This window comes from Fonsecaea multimorphosa (assembly GCF_000836435.1).
Source record: "Fonsecaea multimorphosa CBS 102226 unplaced genomic scaffold supercont1.12, whole genome shotgun sequence".
NCBI classification, from domain to species: domain Eukaryota; kingdom Fungi; phylum Ascomycota; class Eurotiomycetes; order Chaetothyriales; family Herpotrichiellaceae; genus Fonsecaea; species Fonsecaea multimorphosa.
Genome location: NW_015971646.1, coordinates 694,039 through 709,930, shown reverse-complemented (window position 1 = coordinate 709,930; position 15,892 = coordinate 694,039). Strand labels below are relative to the sequence as shown.

At 52.5% G+C, this 15,892-nt stretch overlaps 5 protein-coding genes across 5 annotated transcripts; 2 read left to right on the top strand and 3 right to left on the bottom strand.

Annotated features, from left to right (window-relative positions):
• Positions 1 to 255: 255 nt before the first annotated feature.
• Positions 256 to 1,767, top strand: Z520_06614 (uncharacterized protein; the record flags this gene model as incomplete). Its single annotated transcript, XM_016777114.1, has 4 exons — positions 256 to 307; positions 363 to 619; positions 680 to 874; positions 934 to 1,767. The coding sequence occupies 4 exons, from the start codon at positions 256 to 258 to the stop codon at positions 1,765 to 1,767; spliced, it is 1,338 nt and encodes a 445-aa protein (XP_016631959.1).
• Positions 1,768 to 4,284: 2,517 nt separating this feature from the next.
• Positions 4,285 to 4,759, top strand: Z520_06613 (uncharacterized protein; the record flags this gene model as incomplete). The annotated part of the gene is made up of 2 exons (XM_016777113.1): positions 4,285 to 4,364; positions 4,537 to 4,759. 2 exons carry the CDS (start codon positions 4,285 to 4,287, stop codon positions 4,757 to 4,759), a joined length of 303 nt encoding a protein of 100 aa, XP_016631958.1.
• Positions 4,760 to 5,952: 1,193 nt separating this feature from the next.
• Positions 5,953 to 7,965, bottom strand: Z520_06612 (uncharacterized protein; the record flags this gene model as incomplete). Its single annotated transcript, XM_016777112.1, has 3 exons — positions 5,953 to 6,986; positions 7,042 to 7,340; positions 7,394 to 7,965. The coding sequence occupies 3 exons, from the start codon at positions 7,963 to 7,965 to the stop codon at positions 5,953 to 5,955; spliced, it is 1,905 nt and encodes a 634-aa protein (XP_016631957.1).
• A 1,574-nt stretch (positions 7,966 to 9,539) lies between these two features.
• Z520_06611 (uncharacterized protein) lies at positions 9,540 to 11,207 on the bottom strand (the record flags this gene model as incomplete). Its single annotated transcript, XM_016777111.1, has 2 exons — positions 9,540 to 10,947; positions 11,014 to 11,207. 2 exons carry the CDS (start codon positions 11,205 to 11,207, stop codon positions 9,540 to 9,542), a joined length of 1,602 nt encoding a protein of 533 aa, XP_016631956.1.
• A 574-nt stretch (positions 11,208 to 11,781) lies between these two features.
• Positions 11,782 to 14,451, bottom strand: Z520_06610 (uncharacterized protein; the record flags this gene model as incomplete). The annotated part of the gene is made up of 1 exon (XM_016777110.1): positions 11,782 to 14,451. The coding sequence occupies one exon, from the start codon at positions 14,449 to 14,451 to the stop codon at positions 11,782 to 11,784; it is 2,670 nt and encodes an 889-aa protein (XP_016631955.1).
• Positions 14,452 to 15,892: the final 1,441 nt, after the last annotated feature.

Sequence of the window (15,892 nt, the reverse complement as noted above, 5' to 3'; positions counted from 1 at the left end):
GGGATGGGTGTGGTGCCAATCAACGAGGCGTCATAGGAGACGATGTCTCGGGTGCTTATCAGGCCTTAAGGACCTAATGGGTTCAGTGACGAAAATGGAACATTTGATACTTGAAATGCTGGAGAGCGCTTGACTGGCATAAATCAAGAGCGCACCAACGCACATCAAGCCTCTCCCTTTATCGCGTCATCAAGCCCTTGTGTGGAAGTCGCGTTACTACGGATCGAACACGAGTATTACTGACTATCAGCGCATATGGCGGAAGGTTGGGAGCCTTTGGACGTCGCTGTTATTGGCGGTGGCATTGGTGAGAGCAGCCCGTGCAGGAAGCCAGATCAGTGGGAATATGACCTAACCTCAAGCAGGCGGTCTGGCGGCAGCAACATCTCTCCGCCGAGCAGGCCACAGCGTGACAATCTACGAGCAAGCTCACTATGCCGGAGAGGTCGGAGCCTCGATAAGCTGCGCTGCGAATGGCACCCGGTGGCTGGAAGAGTGGGAAGTCGACATCTCCCTGGGCAAGACCGTGATATTGCAGAAGCTGATCCGCCATGACTGGAAAACTGGCGAAGTGCAGAGCATCTACGATCTGTCAGACTACAAGGATCAATGGGGATGGGTAAGGCACTTATAGGGTGATTCAACACGAAGGGCAGATGACTTAATAGATCTATTGCAGGTCTATAATATGTTCCATCGAGTCAACATGCACGAGATGCTCATGGACTCGGCGACTGGTCGTGGCGAAGGCACTCCGGCGCAGCTACGGCTGGATCACAAGTGCAAGGAGATCGACCACGAAAGGGGGATCGTGACGTTCGAGAATGGAGTCGTTGCACAGCACGACATGATTATCGGAGCTGATGGGATTGGAGTAAGTTCACCTTCCCTCTCCCAAATCGGTCGCCTCGGCACCTCTAACATCAACACCAGTCCGCCGTCCGCCGCGCGTTAGGGATAATACCGACCCGCAAGCAATCCACCTCCACCTGCTACCACTGCGTGATTGACGCCAGCGAAGTCTCGCGCCTCGGCCTGCTAGACCTCACAGCCAACTGTGCGATCGAATTCTGGGGCGGGGTGGGGATCGAGAAGATCGTCTACTCGCCGTGCCGATCCGGGGAAATCAATAGCTTCTACTGCTTCTTTCCGACGTCGAAATCCGACCACGCTTCCGAAGGGTGGAACCACGAAGCCAGCGTGGAGGAACTGCTCGCGCCGTTCCCGGACCTCGACGAGAGACTGCTGGCGCTGTTCCGGCATGCGAGGGACATCAAGCCGTGGCGGCTGTTCGTGCACGAGCCGTACCCGCACTGGACGATCGGCCGGACATGCGTCCTCGGCGACGCCGCGCACCCCATGCTCCCGGACCAAAGCCAGGGGGCGTGCCAGGCGATCGAAGACGCGGCGGCGCTAGGCATCATCTTCGGCCGGGACTACATGTACACGGCCGATGTCGCGGCGGGGTTGGCCCTGTACGAGCGGATCCGGAAACCCCGGGCTACCAAAGTGCAGGCGGCCAGCGCCCGGGCGCGCGAGAACATCAACGAGCGCATCGGCTTCTCCAGCCAGAAGATCGGGTACAAGGCGGCGGTCGCGACGGGGAAACTTACCATCGACGAGATGAACCTGTACGATATGAGACGACATGTCGCCGAGGCGGCAGCTCCCGAGCGCAGGAGCAGGAGCGATGTGATTCCCCACAACAGCGCCTTTGGCCTCGTCATGTCGGTGTCCACGATGCCGGAGCAGCTTGCCAGGATGTGATTTATTTCCCCAGGAGGGGCGTGAGGAGCTTGATATCATCGAGCGAGTGGAATCAGCAAAGTCGGAGTTCTGTTTGCTTAGTTTAAGGAGGAATGGACCGAGATCACAAAGATGGGCGAGGTGCAAAGGGCCCAAGCGAAGGTCTTTGGCATTAAGATCGTGGCGTTGTCGGGAGCTCATTGATATACGAGTAGCGTACTATTTCGAGACGTTGGATTGGTTGTAGTAGATGGACAGGGAATAGGAGGCTGTATGGATCATTGCCACCGTGTGAGGTTGTGTCAGATATTTGCTGGGCTTAGAGGCTGTATGCTTGCAGTGTCCCAAGTACGTCCGAGGCAAGGTGTAAAGGGTAGTCGTCGAGCACTGACAGGGTTTTGAAGAAGCTCCCCAGACCGCTATATAATATAGAAAGAGTTTGACCTAATATATCATCAAAGCTTAATGAACTTATTAATATTAAGAATGTAATTGATAATAACATTATTTCAATTGAAATAAGCATTAGTATTATATTTTTTCTATTTAAAACAAAACCTAATTGCATTGGCCTTGCGCTCTGAGGCATAGGTATACATTGTTCGAAACGGGCAACTACGACCCACCACAGACTATAAAATCACTGTCTGACACCTATTGCTTTACTACCACCACGCCGCCTATACAGCATCCTTTCCAAGATACCTCTCAGTCTCACAATGTCTGCGTTCCGTGCAAATCACCGGACGGCGCCCTCGACGTCAAAGAGCTTGTTACAGTATGGTCCACATAGAAGACCTGTATATGGAAACGTCTCTAGCCAACGTCCTTTCTGCTGGGACAAAGCTTTTCGACTTAGCCTTCATCCCGTCTCGCTCCTCTGTCAGGGAGAGCACGTGTTGGATGGACTTACAATTCGAAGACAGAATTCGCACCTCAAGCCAGCCACCAGTCCTCCAGACGTTCTCATAATCTTTGTCTAGAGGAGATTTGTCGCCCTCTCATCTTCACACAAGTTTCACCCCGACTTTTGTTATGTGACAGAACATCTACATACCTCGGACGATCCAGGTCATCTATAGGTCACAGCCGACAGACACGCTTCTGGTTTCATGCAAGCCACGAGATACCAACGACAAACTCAAACAAAAAAGAGATGGGAAAAAAGGAAAGAGTGTCACTTGATCTACCTGCCCACATCCCGGCTACCACGGCGGCCTCGCATTAATTATTATGAGGCTGATTTCGCGATGTTTTAATTCCCGACACCCCGAAATTTGATCGTCTCGGCAAAAAGCTCTGGCCAAGTCTTGTACTGTGCACGGACGAAACGATTAGGAATGACTGGATCCGGTCCACGGAAAGCCATCGGATCCGAACCTCCAGCTATGCATCTTGATGGTGCTTGTGTCTATGTATCCTTCCGGATTGCCCAGCAAGTTCTTTGCCAACCAGAGGGCACACATGTCATTCATATGTCAATGTGTTAGGTTGGTGCTGGTGTTGGTTCAACTTACTCGGTACAACCATTATCTAAGCCATTCGCTCGCACGCTCTGATTACGAGCTGATCACGATGATGACGAGAAGCTAGTGTCTCGAAACCGTGAGTGGTGCCAGCAAGAGCGTCTTCCTCCCTTTGTTTGGGTTTCGACGTCTGACAATTGGGAAGCCCGACACGAAGGGAAGCCTTGCCGCGATTCCGACGCGTTTGGGATCCCAAACTCCACCACGATCGAGCTACTACTGACGCACGGTTTCTTCCCTCATCTTTCTTTTGGTCCGTCTCTCGTTATTAGTTGCTGCGTTCTGCCTCGTCCATATTGGTCCCATCCAATCCCCCTGCTTATTACTTAAACAATGGGTTGATCTCACGCCAATTGGGATCCTCGCCAAAAAAGACGCATACCCGTCGAGGTCCATTTGGGAGGCCGAGGCCGACCTTTCCGTACGAGGGTGCCCATCATCCATCACCCCTTGATTTCTTCGCGCCCCATACCCATCCATACTCGGGCACTGAGCTGAGTGCTTGTGCCTCGTGCTCCTATCGGATTCGTACGTGCTGGACGAGTATTACCGAGTAATGCACGCTCGAGGTCCATCATAAACTGTGGATAACGGTAAGCAGCGAAAGAAGAAACAGGAAGCGAGAGGGGGACAGAAAAGGGGTACAAGGAGCACGCATTGATAATCTCAATATCGTCATGAATATAAGGCTTTCCCTTCCCACCTATCACCTATCCTTCTTCGAAGAGGTATTGCCGTTATATATTTCTCCCATCGAGGCACTCCTGGACGAGGTACCTTTATCTGAGTCCCAAAGACGCAAATCCAACAATAGCCACTCACTTCACCTCTTCCTTTCAACTCACTCACTCACTCATTCAAGGCTTGATTGCCCTTTGCTGCCCAATATCTCACCCACTCTTCCCTATCCTCCTCGCTCCAGTCGCTCAGTCGGTCGGTCTATTCACTGAGCTTCGACGTCGAAAGCTCTCGCTCTCATCACCGTCCTCAAACCTCGACCCCCAAGGAAAACATGTTCATCTGCGTCTCCATCTGGTCCTCGGCCGTCATGTCCGTGTTCCTGGGCATCTACGGCATCTACCTCCGCCACGTGTACGTGCCTGGCCTGGAGAAGAAGAAATGAGACATTCGCTATGCTGCCCACGAAGCCGCTGCCGTGCCGCCCTGCCAGCGTTGAACTCGAGGACGATTCCGATCATACACTACGACGTCGAGGTCCAGTAATCTCGCCCATCGCCGAATGGTCTCGCTGCTGAAACCTCAGGAGAGAGGGCCCCAGCCACGACACATACAAGCAGGATGACAGCGTCACCATCTCCACTCGACTATTGACCCTCAAACGACACCAAACCAACGTGAAAGCGGGAGTGGGACACGATCACCACGACATCCCCGTCTCTTTCGAAATTCAAACCTTCGTCCCGTCCGAAGAATCAATCCCGATCGAGAACATGAGCGTATCGCCTTACGGGCAACACCGCATCTAAAAGAACAAAGGGTGGGATTCTCTTGGTCGGGCACGGGAGATGTCAAAGCGCCAAGGGAGAGAGACGGGGAAGATCATTAGTCAACACGAGCTTTTTTTCGGCGTGTCCCACTAGGCTTTTTGCTTGGATTTGGTCGAGTTGGAAGGAAAATGTTCGGCGTGAGCGGAGCTGGAGGAGGGGTCTAAGAGTCAAGATAAGATCCCAAGGGGTCTTGCTTGGTCATGTTCAGAATCAAATTCAGAATCTGAATCAGGATCTGGATCTGGATCAGAAGTATGTTCACGGTGACAGTCAAGGGAACACAATGCAGGGCCGGGCCAGTCCTTGTTAGGGAGTGAGTCAGTCAGTGAAGTGGTGGACGTGGACACCAAGAAGACCGAAGGTCTGCAGGAGAGAATCTATATCGACATGGGATATACAGCATATATGCACGGGACGGATGAACGGATTAACGGATTGACAGATGGATTATTCTTAGTGGCCGTGTGTCTCCGACATGGTGATGAACCACACGACAACGACCCATGGAGAAGGGGTATCTCTCAACTTCCTCCCTCTCTCCCTCTCTCCCATCGCCATGCTTCATACTCGGGTAGATTCAGGATTCGGACAAGCACTGCAAGGGGGAAATCGACCCGACCAAGATCCACTTACCTACCTACCTAGGTACATTCGGTACATACAGACCGGGTGCGTCGCGGAGGATGGGATGGGATGGGATGGCGCTCCGAGAAAACGTGCATGCTGAAGGGGAGGGGGGGGGAGGACAGGATACATCTTCTGAGGAAAGGGGGAAGGATGACAGGAAACTGATTTGATATCATCTACTCGACTGCCCTCAATGGAGCGGAGCGTGCAATCCTTGATGGAGACAATGTTCTCATTCTCATCTTTCTGCTTTTTGTCGAACGTCGAACGGAGACTTCTCCCCGGGCTCACGTTTCTCGTCCCGAACCTGTACATCTAGACTTGTCTATCCAATCATCAAAGAAGTAGAGGGGATTCATGACCACAATCCGACATGGCCACCCATGGCCAGCACTAAACGGGGCAATCCCCATATCCAAGACATCAAGCAAGCAGGGTTACCAACGACATATCTTCCCATATGCATTATCCGAGTACTGTGTCGCCACCAACGCCCAGGCAAAATGCTCAACCAAAATCCGACAATGCATTCTCGTCAGTGCCCACTAGGCAGCCACGCCACCAGGCTTCATGCCCTTGACGCTCTTCCACTCAACAAACACAGCCCCAATGATCTGCAGACACGTCATGGCTACGGCAATATACCACGTCTGCGTCAGCGAGGTATTGTACGCCGTCTGGACACCGTGCAGGGCCGCTTTTGGAATCTCATTCTTCAGACTCGTCGCCCCCACGTGCAAGATAATGGCAGGGTTGATCCCGGGAGCCTGTTTGGGGATTTCCGACATGAGGCGGTTGTTGAAGATGTTTTGGGCGACCGACACAAATAAAGCGCCGCCGAAGGTCTGCATAAACATGACCATCGCGGTGCCCGTGGGCACATCCTTCAGGGGCAGAACAGCCTGGACGGTGATGAGAGCTTGTTGCATGCCTAGTCCAACCCCAAAGCCGTATATGATCTGGTATCCAATCCACTTCTCGTGGCCGGTGGTGGTTTCAAAGGTTGTCAAAAGACCGGCGCCGATCGTAGAGAGCACCACACTCCCATAGTAGAATGGAGTGTAGTATCCAATCGTGGTCGTGCCCACTCCAGTGAGGATGTTCGCGATCACGAGTGCCAGCACCATGGGTAAGCACATGATTCCAGACTTGAACGCAGATGCACCCTTGATGGCTTGGAACCAGATCGGCACCCAATAGATCAAGACGAAGAATGCCGCACCGAGGGCAAACGCGAACCAAGCAGCAGATGCCACGCTTCGTTGTGTGATGATGTTGAAAGGGATGGTACCGAATTCCTTCATAAAGTATTGGTGGATGATGAAGACAATGGTTAGGACACCAAACAGCGTGAGACATAGGATGATCCGCCAGTTGGACCAAGGGTACTTGGAGCCGCCCCACTGTAAAGCCAGCAAGCAGACGACAATGTCGACGATGAAGAGAGCAGTGCCGACCAGGTCGAGTTGGTGCGCGCGTTCTCGCCATGGTACTTTCTTCTCTGCCTTGCGGACGGGGGAGTGGAAGAAAAAGAAGATGACGACCAGGGTTATACCTCCAAGGGGGAGGTTGATATAAACTGCATCTTCTGTCAGTCACATATTAGAGTAGATATCCGTTCATCATGCACTTACAGCACCACCGCCAACCTGGCCCGTCAGTAAAGGCGCCACCCAGTAACGGACCAGCAATCGAAGCGATTCCATACATGGCTCCGATAACACCAGTATAGATTGGTCGTTTCACAAGCGGGACAGTGTATGCGATGATAACCAACGCACCACTGAAAATCCCTGCGGATCCGACTCCGGCTATCGCACGACCAACAATAAGCGCATCAGAGGTTGGAGCACCACCACAAACGGCCGATCCAACCTCAAAGATGACGATGGAGACGAGATATACCGTCTTGATGGAGTAAAAGGTGTAGAGCCTGTGATGAATCTTAGCAACCACATTCAATGTCATAGATGCTGGAGTACTGACTTTCCAAAGAACAACTGCAAGGCACAAGTAGTGAGCAGATAACTCGACCCATACCAACCGACATCACCTAGTGAATTAAAGTGATCTGTAATCTTGGGAATGGCCGTCGCAATAATGGTATTGTCGAGCGCGACCAAGAACACCGACAAGCAAAGGGCCAGTGTGATCAGTCCCAGTTTCAGTCCTCCAGGATAGACTATCTCATCTTCATCTTCCGCGCTCACACCCGCAGGGACAACGACACTCGCGGAAGTCGTGCTCTTTGCGTCACTCTGGACCTGTACGTCCTCTTGAGTCTTTCCCCCAGTCTCCGATGGGTGATACGGTGTGCCCTCGGAAGGGATGGCGGTTGGGTTTGTCCCCCTGGCAGCGTCTCCCATCCCCTGTTGGGTCTCGGAACCCTTTTCATCCACGACAGTTGTCTCTACATCTCTACTCTTCTCCAATGAATCCGTGTCCGACACATTCTGGCTGGGTACGGCAGTGGTATCTTCAGACTTGACATTGTTTGGATTGGTCGGCTCGAGAGTGGCTGACGCCGGGCTTGTTGTCTTCTTCGTGAACAACCCCATTGCAGACACAGGTTCACCACAACCGAGGGCGCGGTCCGGTGTCCGGTATATTGTTCTGAGGCTCGAAGGATTTCGAGAGTTTGTGTGGGGCCGTCAAGGCTGTGCAAACTGTCGGACGGGAATGGGGTGAAGCCGTGCGGGATGGATTCGATGTTTTGCAGCTGGCAGTGCTTACTCTTGTTTTAGATCCGCATTCCTCAGGGTTGAAAGTCTCTGCTGCCGGGGGAAGGGGACCAGAGTCTGGCAGAGGTCCGTGAGTGATAACAGCAGAAGAAGCTGAGGAATGTTGGGTTACTGCGCAGAATGGCGAAATGGCGAAAGATTGCGCGATGAGAAACGTATTAAGGAAGAGCCTAGTAACACTCAAAGCAGGAACAAGGCCCGCGAAAGAAGAAGGAAATCACCCTGAACCAACAAAGGGCAGGGAGAAACTCTATGGAGAAAGACATGGTATGTGCGGACTTAAGAGATATAATAGAATATAAAACAACAAGCCTCATGAGATAGGGTACTGGGTACGGGGGTTTGTTAGTGGGTATCCAGGATAGAGGACAAATTTGCGAGGGCGTCCGCAAGTGACCAAAAGTGGTGGAAAGAAAATGAGCCACCATTGGGGGGGAGGAGGGAGGGGAGCCCGCCGCGCCGCAAGAGCACAACAAGCAGCGGTCCAGCGGGCATCCAAGGCGAGATCTGGGTGTGCCTAGCGCCCACTGCCCAGTGCCCAGCGGGCTTTCGCTAAGGGCCAGTGGGCCTCCCCATCGCCCGTAACCCTCAACGGACTTGCTGGGCACGCTAAGGGTCTTCTAGGCTTCCCTCCCGCCAATGGTGATGCTTCAAACAGACGGTCACAGTGGGACGGACTGCTCGGAGGCTTCTTCATCCACCATCCGAATCGCCAATGACTCGACATCGAAATTGTTAGAATACGAATGCGACGAGTAGGCAGCAGTCATTCCCTTACTCTCGTCGCTGATCAGAGTCTGTTCCGAGTACGATATTTCAATGACGCGATGAAGCATATCGTATTCGCATATCCATTTCTTTTCCTTCCTCAACAAGCATTTCTCTTGCATGGTTACCTACTAGGTAGGTAGTGTTTCAAAATTCTGCAGATACAAACTCCTGTCGGGCGAAAGGTTCCACCGTCTTGGTCCAATCTTGGAGTCGATTCGGGTCCGGTCTGTTTTCACTCCGAGTGGGGATTCGTCCGAGTCACGTGTATGACCGGGGGTGAGAGTTTCCGCCGCAAGGTTCGCTTCGCTGGGGTTCAACTCCCTTAGAGTCAACCGCCTGACTGAGTGGGACAAGGCAATACGACAGTAATTTGGCAATATAAGGCTATGGCGACTTGCTATGAACATCTCCAAAAGCCTCGAGGCCTCTATATTGATTGACCTCTATCCACGTCTCAGGCTGCGCTCAACACCTCATTACCCGGGCTCGTTGCCTTCTATCTTGGCCCTGATCAGACCGTGGCGTGTTGTAGGCCGTCTCCTTGTCTCTCCTAGCAGTCTATTTTCATATGTACAATTCCTCCTCGCTGATAACCATCAGAGCATCGTGCAACTCGCCTCTTACACCTTCTCTCTCTTCTCAAACTCCACCGCAGCCGGCGCCATTGGCCTCGAAAACAAACTCGAGTAATCTGTGGGCACCAGCTTCTGACCCTCAATCTGTCGAAATTTCACCAATCTCACCATCGTCGCGAGCACGGCTCCTAGCTGTACGTAGGCAAATTGCTCGCCAATGCACCTGTGACGGCCCGCGCCAAACGGAAGATAAGGTGAAGCGGCTCCCTTGCTGATCATGCCGTATCCGTAGTCCTCGAATTCTTCTTTATCCAGGCCCAGTTGGGTGTACGCAAGTGGGTGACCTTCCTCCCAGCGATGTGGTTCCCACTTCATTGGCTCAGGGAAGAACTCGGCCTCTCGTGAGGTGACGCCCGGCGCCGAAAGGAGTGTGTGGGAGGTCGGTATCTGATATGTCTTCGTCGAGGTCGGGGTATTCGCCACGATCGTCATCGGTGATTTGACCTTGCGAAGAATGCTGTGGATTGGAGCGTGTAATCTCAACGTCTCTTTGACGACATTGGCGTTGAGGGTGAGCTTCTGGAGATTTTCGTACGTCAAGGGCGGCAGGTCCTCCCCTAGCACGCGTTTCTGCTCTTCCAACAATTCCTCTTGGATGTCTGGTCTCGTCGCCAGTCTCAGTAGAATCCAACTCGAGGTCGACGACGATGAGTGCTGGCCCGCCATCAAAAGCGCAATCATCATATGCGCCACTTCTCTGTCGGGAACAGGGGTGCCGTCCTTGTAGACGCAGCCCATTAGATTCCAGATCATGTCTTGATCCCCCTTTTCTCGTTTGCCGCCATCAGCGCGTCGTTGCCGGATAATTTCCATGTACGTGTCCGCCATCTTTCTCTGGGCAATATCTCGTTTGCGATTATGCGGGAGGGGAGCCCACGAGAGCATAAAGTTGATGGGCGAAAACCCCATGTCCAGGTCATGGTACAAGTCGGCGAAAGTCGAGTCGAATTTGGCCCGCACTTCAGGGCCCTGAAGCGACCGTGACGCCGTGTAGATTGTCAACTCGGCCATGGCGGGAGCAATGTCAATTTTCCCGGAATGGGACCGAAAGGGTTTACCCTTCTCCACGAATGACTTGGTCTCGCTCGAAATCAAGTCGACGTAGGATTGAAACGCCTCCAATGTGAGGCCGAATTTCACAAATTTCTTCTGTTCCATCAATTTTGAGTTGGGGCAGTCGTACACCACGCCTGCGCCAAAGACAGGTGTTGTCAATCCAGTGTATATCTCCTCAGCATTCACATCCTTCAGTTTGCCATTCAAAATGAATTCGTTGCCCTTGGTCCCCAAGCAGACCGTTACTCGTCGCCCGAGCAGGATGAAGGTGAAGACGTCGCCGTATTTTGCTTTGCATGTGAAAAAGAAGTCGAAGGGATCCATGCCGTACCATATCCTAAAATTTCGAACCCACCGTCAGTCAATCAATCAGCGGTATCCTCCTTCTTGAGCAGGGACGTACGTATTTCCCAGCACCGGGAACCAACTCCACACCTCCGGCGGCGCGTTTTTCTCTTTCAACAAGATTTGTCTCACAACATTCCACACCACAGAAAGCACGAGGAAGGCGGCAAAGCCGAGGAGGACAAGCTGCCAAGTCGGTAGGGAACCAAGGAGGCGCTCGGCCGATTTTGAGAGAGCCGCAAGCAGACCCATTGTTGATTTCCCAGTTGCGTGGAGCGGCGGAGCCTTTGGGATAGAGGCTTGCGGTGTTAGAGGGTGCTGGGGGACAACCAGCGGAAGAGGAAGCCGAATGACAGAACAAGGAGCGAATGTGATTGTCGTGACTTGATAAGGAGAGTGTTGGAATAGTTGGCAGCGCAGCCGGTATTTAGCAAGCGGCGAGGCGGTCACCAGAAAATTAATTCGGACACTGACAGTTGACAGTGCCAGGTACGCAGTGATTGTGATTGGCGGGAGCTTCCACCCTGCATCAATTCATCCGAATCGAGCCACTGAAGCCGGTGGCACCACTGCCGGTCCATTTTCCCCCTCATCGCTCAGCCTCGCCATTCCATGCTCCGCCGAGGCTGAACCACGATTCACCAATTACAGCAGTAAGAGGTAATTATGATAATTGTATCTGTAGGTTCTTTGGTACCTGGCCACGAGCTGTTTTGCCTAGCTTTCTAGCCGTCAGCCATCTAATATGCGTCTTTGGTGTCATCTACTACTAATACAGCCACCCGGTTTGAGAGACTTGCACACAACCATTCGCCTTCTGATGCAGCTAGAGCTTCCCGCTCACAACCCCTTCCTTCAAATACCCGTTGCTCTTCAGCCATTCCCGCACATCCTCCCCATCTCTCTGCAGCCAGTTCGCTTTGGCCCGGATGCTGTCCATGCTCTGTTGCAAGCTGCGATCAAATCCCTTCTTGTCTTTGCCTTCGAAGAAGTCTTGAACCTTCTTCAACTGCGCATCAGAGGTGAAGCCCGCAGCACAGATGCTAACGACAGAGCTCAACATGGTCATGCTGGGAGGTAGCTTCTCCACGAGTTCATCCCAGTTGGCGCACATCCACTCCCATCTCTTCTCGATACCCTCCGAGGTAGTTCCCAGGCCGCCAATAGGCATGTAGATGTCTTGCATCTTGACCTGCCCACTCAATGCAAATTCAAGCGTCTTCTTGATCAGTTCTGGATCCTTTGCCCGGCCCAGAGTTCGCAGGCAGGTATTCTTCTCGTCCGAGGTCGGCGCAGAATGATATCTCGCCACCAGCGCATCCCATTCCTTCTCTCCTCCGTCTCTCAACGCCATGGCGAACACCGATGACCGGAGGTTGGGATGAATGGCGGAATAGTCACCCTCCATGAACTTCCCAAACATCTCCTTTGCAGCGGCTTGGATCTTTGCATCGCCAGCAAGACCGGCAGAGCCAAACATCAAGCTCTTGAACTGACTTAAGATGTGGTCTTCATTCTCAGAAAACTCCCATCCCAGCTCATGAGCCTTTGCGGATGTCAAATTCAGCTGGAACGCCTTCAGCGCATCCTTGATCGACTCGTTCTCAAAGATCCAAGTATTCCTCACGGCGTTGATCCGACTCAGAATCTCGTTCCAGACCACAAATTGAGTCTCGGTATTGAACGATTGTAGCAGACTCAGAATGCCCGATGTCTTGCCGTATCCACTAGCAGCAAGGGCACCAGCATCGGCGATCATACCGGCTCGGTCTTCCACCGAAAGCAAGCCCTTCTTCGCTGCTTCGCCAAGCTTTGTGAGTCTCTGTGGCGTGTAGCTCGTCCTGTAGAGCGCCGAGTGGTCTGCATTCAATTTGTAGAACTCCAATCCCCCTTTGATCTTGAACGTCTGCTCCCGCTCAGTGAGCATCAGGCTTTCGTCCACTCCATCCTTCGTCCTCAACCCAAGAATCACCGGATAGAGGACTTGATCCTCCTCCGGTTTAACATCACCCGTGCGCAAGAACCTGTTCTGCTTGACGGTTATGGTTGAGTCCTTCTCGTTTTCCGTCACTGTGATGACGGGATATCCAATATTCTTTGTCCAAATGTCCATCACATGGGCAACGTCCTTGCCACTCGCCTGGCCAAGTGCGTTCCAGAGATCACCGGTTTGTGTATTGCCCCACGCATGTTTCTTGATATACCTCCTCACGCCGTCAATGAAGGTATCCTCGCCAAGATACTTCGAAATCATCCTTAAGACAGCCGATCCCTTCGAATAGGAAATGGCGTCAAAGATCTGATTGATGTCCTCTGCACGATGCACAGGAACTTCAATTGGATGAGAACTCCGGAGTCCATCCAAACCTAACGCTGATTGCAAGGTGTCAATGACAAAGGTTTCCCACACCCGCCACTCGGGGTAGAACTCGTTACAGCTGTACCAGCTCATCCAAGTTGCAAACCCTTCGTTGAGCCACAATCCGTCCCAGAAGTCCATTGTCACCAGATTTCCGAACCATTGGTGTGCCAATTCATGCTGCACAACCTCTGCCACTCTCTCCTTGGTCGCCGCACCAGCCGACTTCTCGTCGAAGAGGAGATCCACCACACGGTAGGTGACCAGACCCCAGTTCTCCATTGCACCAGCGGCGAAATCCGGAATTGCCACCATGTCCATCTTGGGCAATGGGTAGGGTGCTTGGAACGCCTTCTCGTAGAATGCCAGAGTTTTGGCTGCGACGTCAAGCGCAAATGTTCCATCGGACTCGTTCTGCTCCGGCGTCATCCAGACCTTGATGGGTAATCTGAACTTGTCTGTAGAAATGGACTTCAGTTCTCCCACAATAAATGCCAACAAATAAGTCGACATTCTGGGTGATCGATTGAATTTGACGGCCTTCCTATTTCCACCAATGATGTCCGAGTGCACAGTTTTGGTCGATGCAACATCCATATTCGACAGACACGTCATAGCCTCGTCGGCAATCAATGTGACGGTAAACTCTGCCTTGAGTGCAGGTTCATCAAAGCAAGGCATCGCCCTTCTGGCATCCGTGGCTTCGAACTGGGTGACTGCCAAATACTGCCCGTCTCTCCTCTTAGACCTGTAAAATCCAGCCATCTTGTCATTCAATTGACCCGTGTACGTATGTTTCAGCTGCACCTTCTGACCCTTGGACAGCGACTTGCCTTCGCCAAAGTCGATGGTCGTGGTCTGCGTATCCTCATCGTACGAGAGTTTCGGGGAGGAAGTAACAAGGGCGCCATCTGCATGGATGGTTGTTGAATGGATCTCAAGCTCCACAGTATTCAAGGAGATAGAGGTGGTGTCCTTTGCGACGTCGAGGTCAATGATAACCGTTCCCTGGAAGACGAACTTGTCAAAGTCGACCTCGAGAGTCACGTCGTAGTGTCTCGGGACGACATTTGTGGGGAGCACGACTCTGCCTTGAGTTTTTGCGGCGCCAGGTGCGTCGGACATGAAGCGGCACATGCTGGCAGCAGGAGAAGCTATAGGCTGCAAGGACGTTGTAACCGTAGAAATTTGAAAGGGCAATGGCTTCAGAGAACTATGCCTTGGAGCTCCAAGCCTTGAAGAGGAAAGGGAAAACGGCCTCGCTTGTAGTGTTGGGGGTCGCACAGAAAGCTGGTGGCGGTTTCGACGAAAGTGAGTGTTGTTCTTGACGTAGGGGCGGTACGAGGATTGGGTTTGGAAGGATCGTCGGAGGAAGTGTGTTTGCAGTCGCTGCAGAGGTAGGATCCGCGGTTCAACAGCAAGCCCGGAAAGAGACCGTGTGTAGAATGACTGCATCTACTTGTACTCAAGCACCTGATCTTCTCAACCGAGAAAAGGTCAGAATCGAAATTCAAAGGAATGGGGACGTAATGAAGGGATTTGCTGTTGAGGCCCGGTAGGCAGAAGGTCTCGTGCGCCAGCCAGCCACTGCAGTAGGATACGAACTTGAATTGAATGGTCACCAGCTGCAGCTGCGGTGCGACGTGCCTTACCTTCCTTTCCTGGTCACTACTAGTACCTCGTGATTATCACTGAGTGTCCAATGGGGCAGGTGCGGCGAGTGTGATTCTTACCGTGGCTTGGCGTGGGACTTTTGTCGCCGTGATCGACTTCCTCTTCAAGTTTCTCACTCACCTTCCCCTTCGACTACACACCCACGCACACCCCCTTACACCCACTCACACCCTGCGTTGCCTAGGTACCTACCTATATAGGTAGGACTGCATGGTCTGTCCTGCATCCCGGGCATCTCACTCGCAGCCCGTCAGATCCGATGCATCAAGATCCCTTCGTCTCGTACTCAGGTCCTGCTGACCACAGGATCCTCGTGGCCCAGTCCTTAAAAGTATGACCTCTCCCGCATCGCACTCAGCCCATTCCTTCTTCAACCAGGCTGGCACTGCATGCCTTGTGTACCGGGTATTATAGCCCCCAGCCTTCCTCGGAGTCCAAGACTCCCTAACGAGTGAATAGCCTGATAATGTATGTACCCAAGACTAGTCCAGCAATGCATCCTTCTCGCTCTTCCCCTTAGGCAGGCAAGAACCGGCATCAAAATGCTCTACACCTCCGTGCATTCTTGATTTGTTTTATTCTTCTTTCTTGCTAGAATGAAAACGCCCAGCAAGTTTGAGGAAGTCACTTATCTAAGTGGGTGATTCTCCATAGTTGTCTGGCACATTTTCGATAAACGAGGAAGAAACGACTGGAGGGGGGAAAGCCACGCATGTTTTTCTATACTGATTTGATCACGATCTCTTGGTTCGGAGCCATTGTTGCTCTGCCTTTGTAGTATCACCATGACCACCACAGAAAGGCGATGCCGCCAGTTCGTATAGACAACGAGCACATACACCTCCTGCCCATGCTCACGGGCTCGTCCTGTATAGATTCTCCACGGTGGAGAGAATAGCGCAAA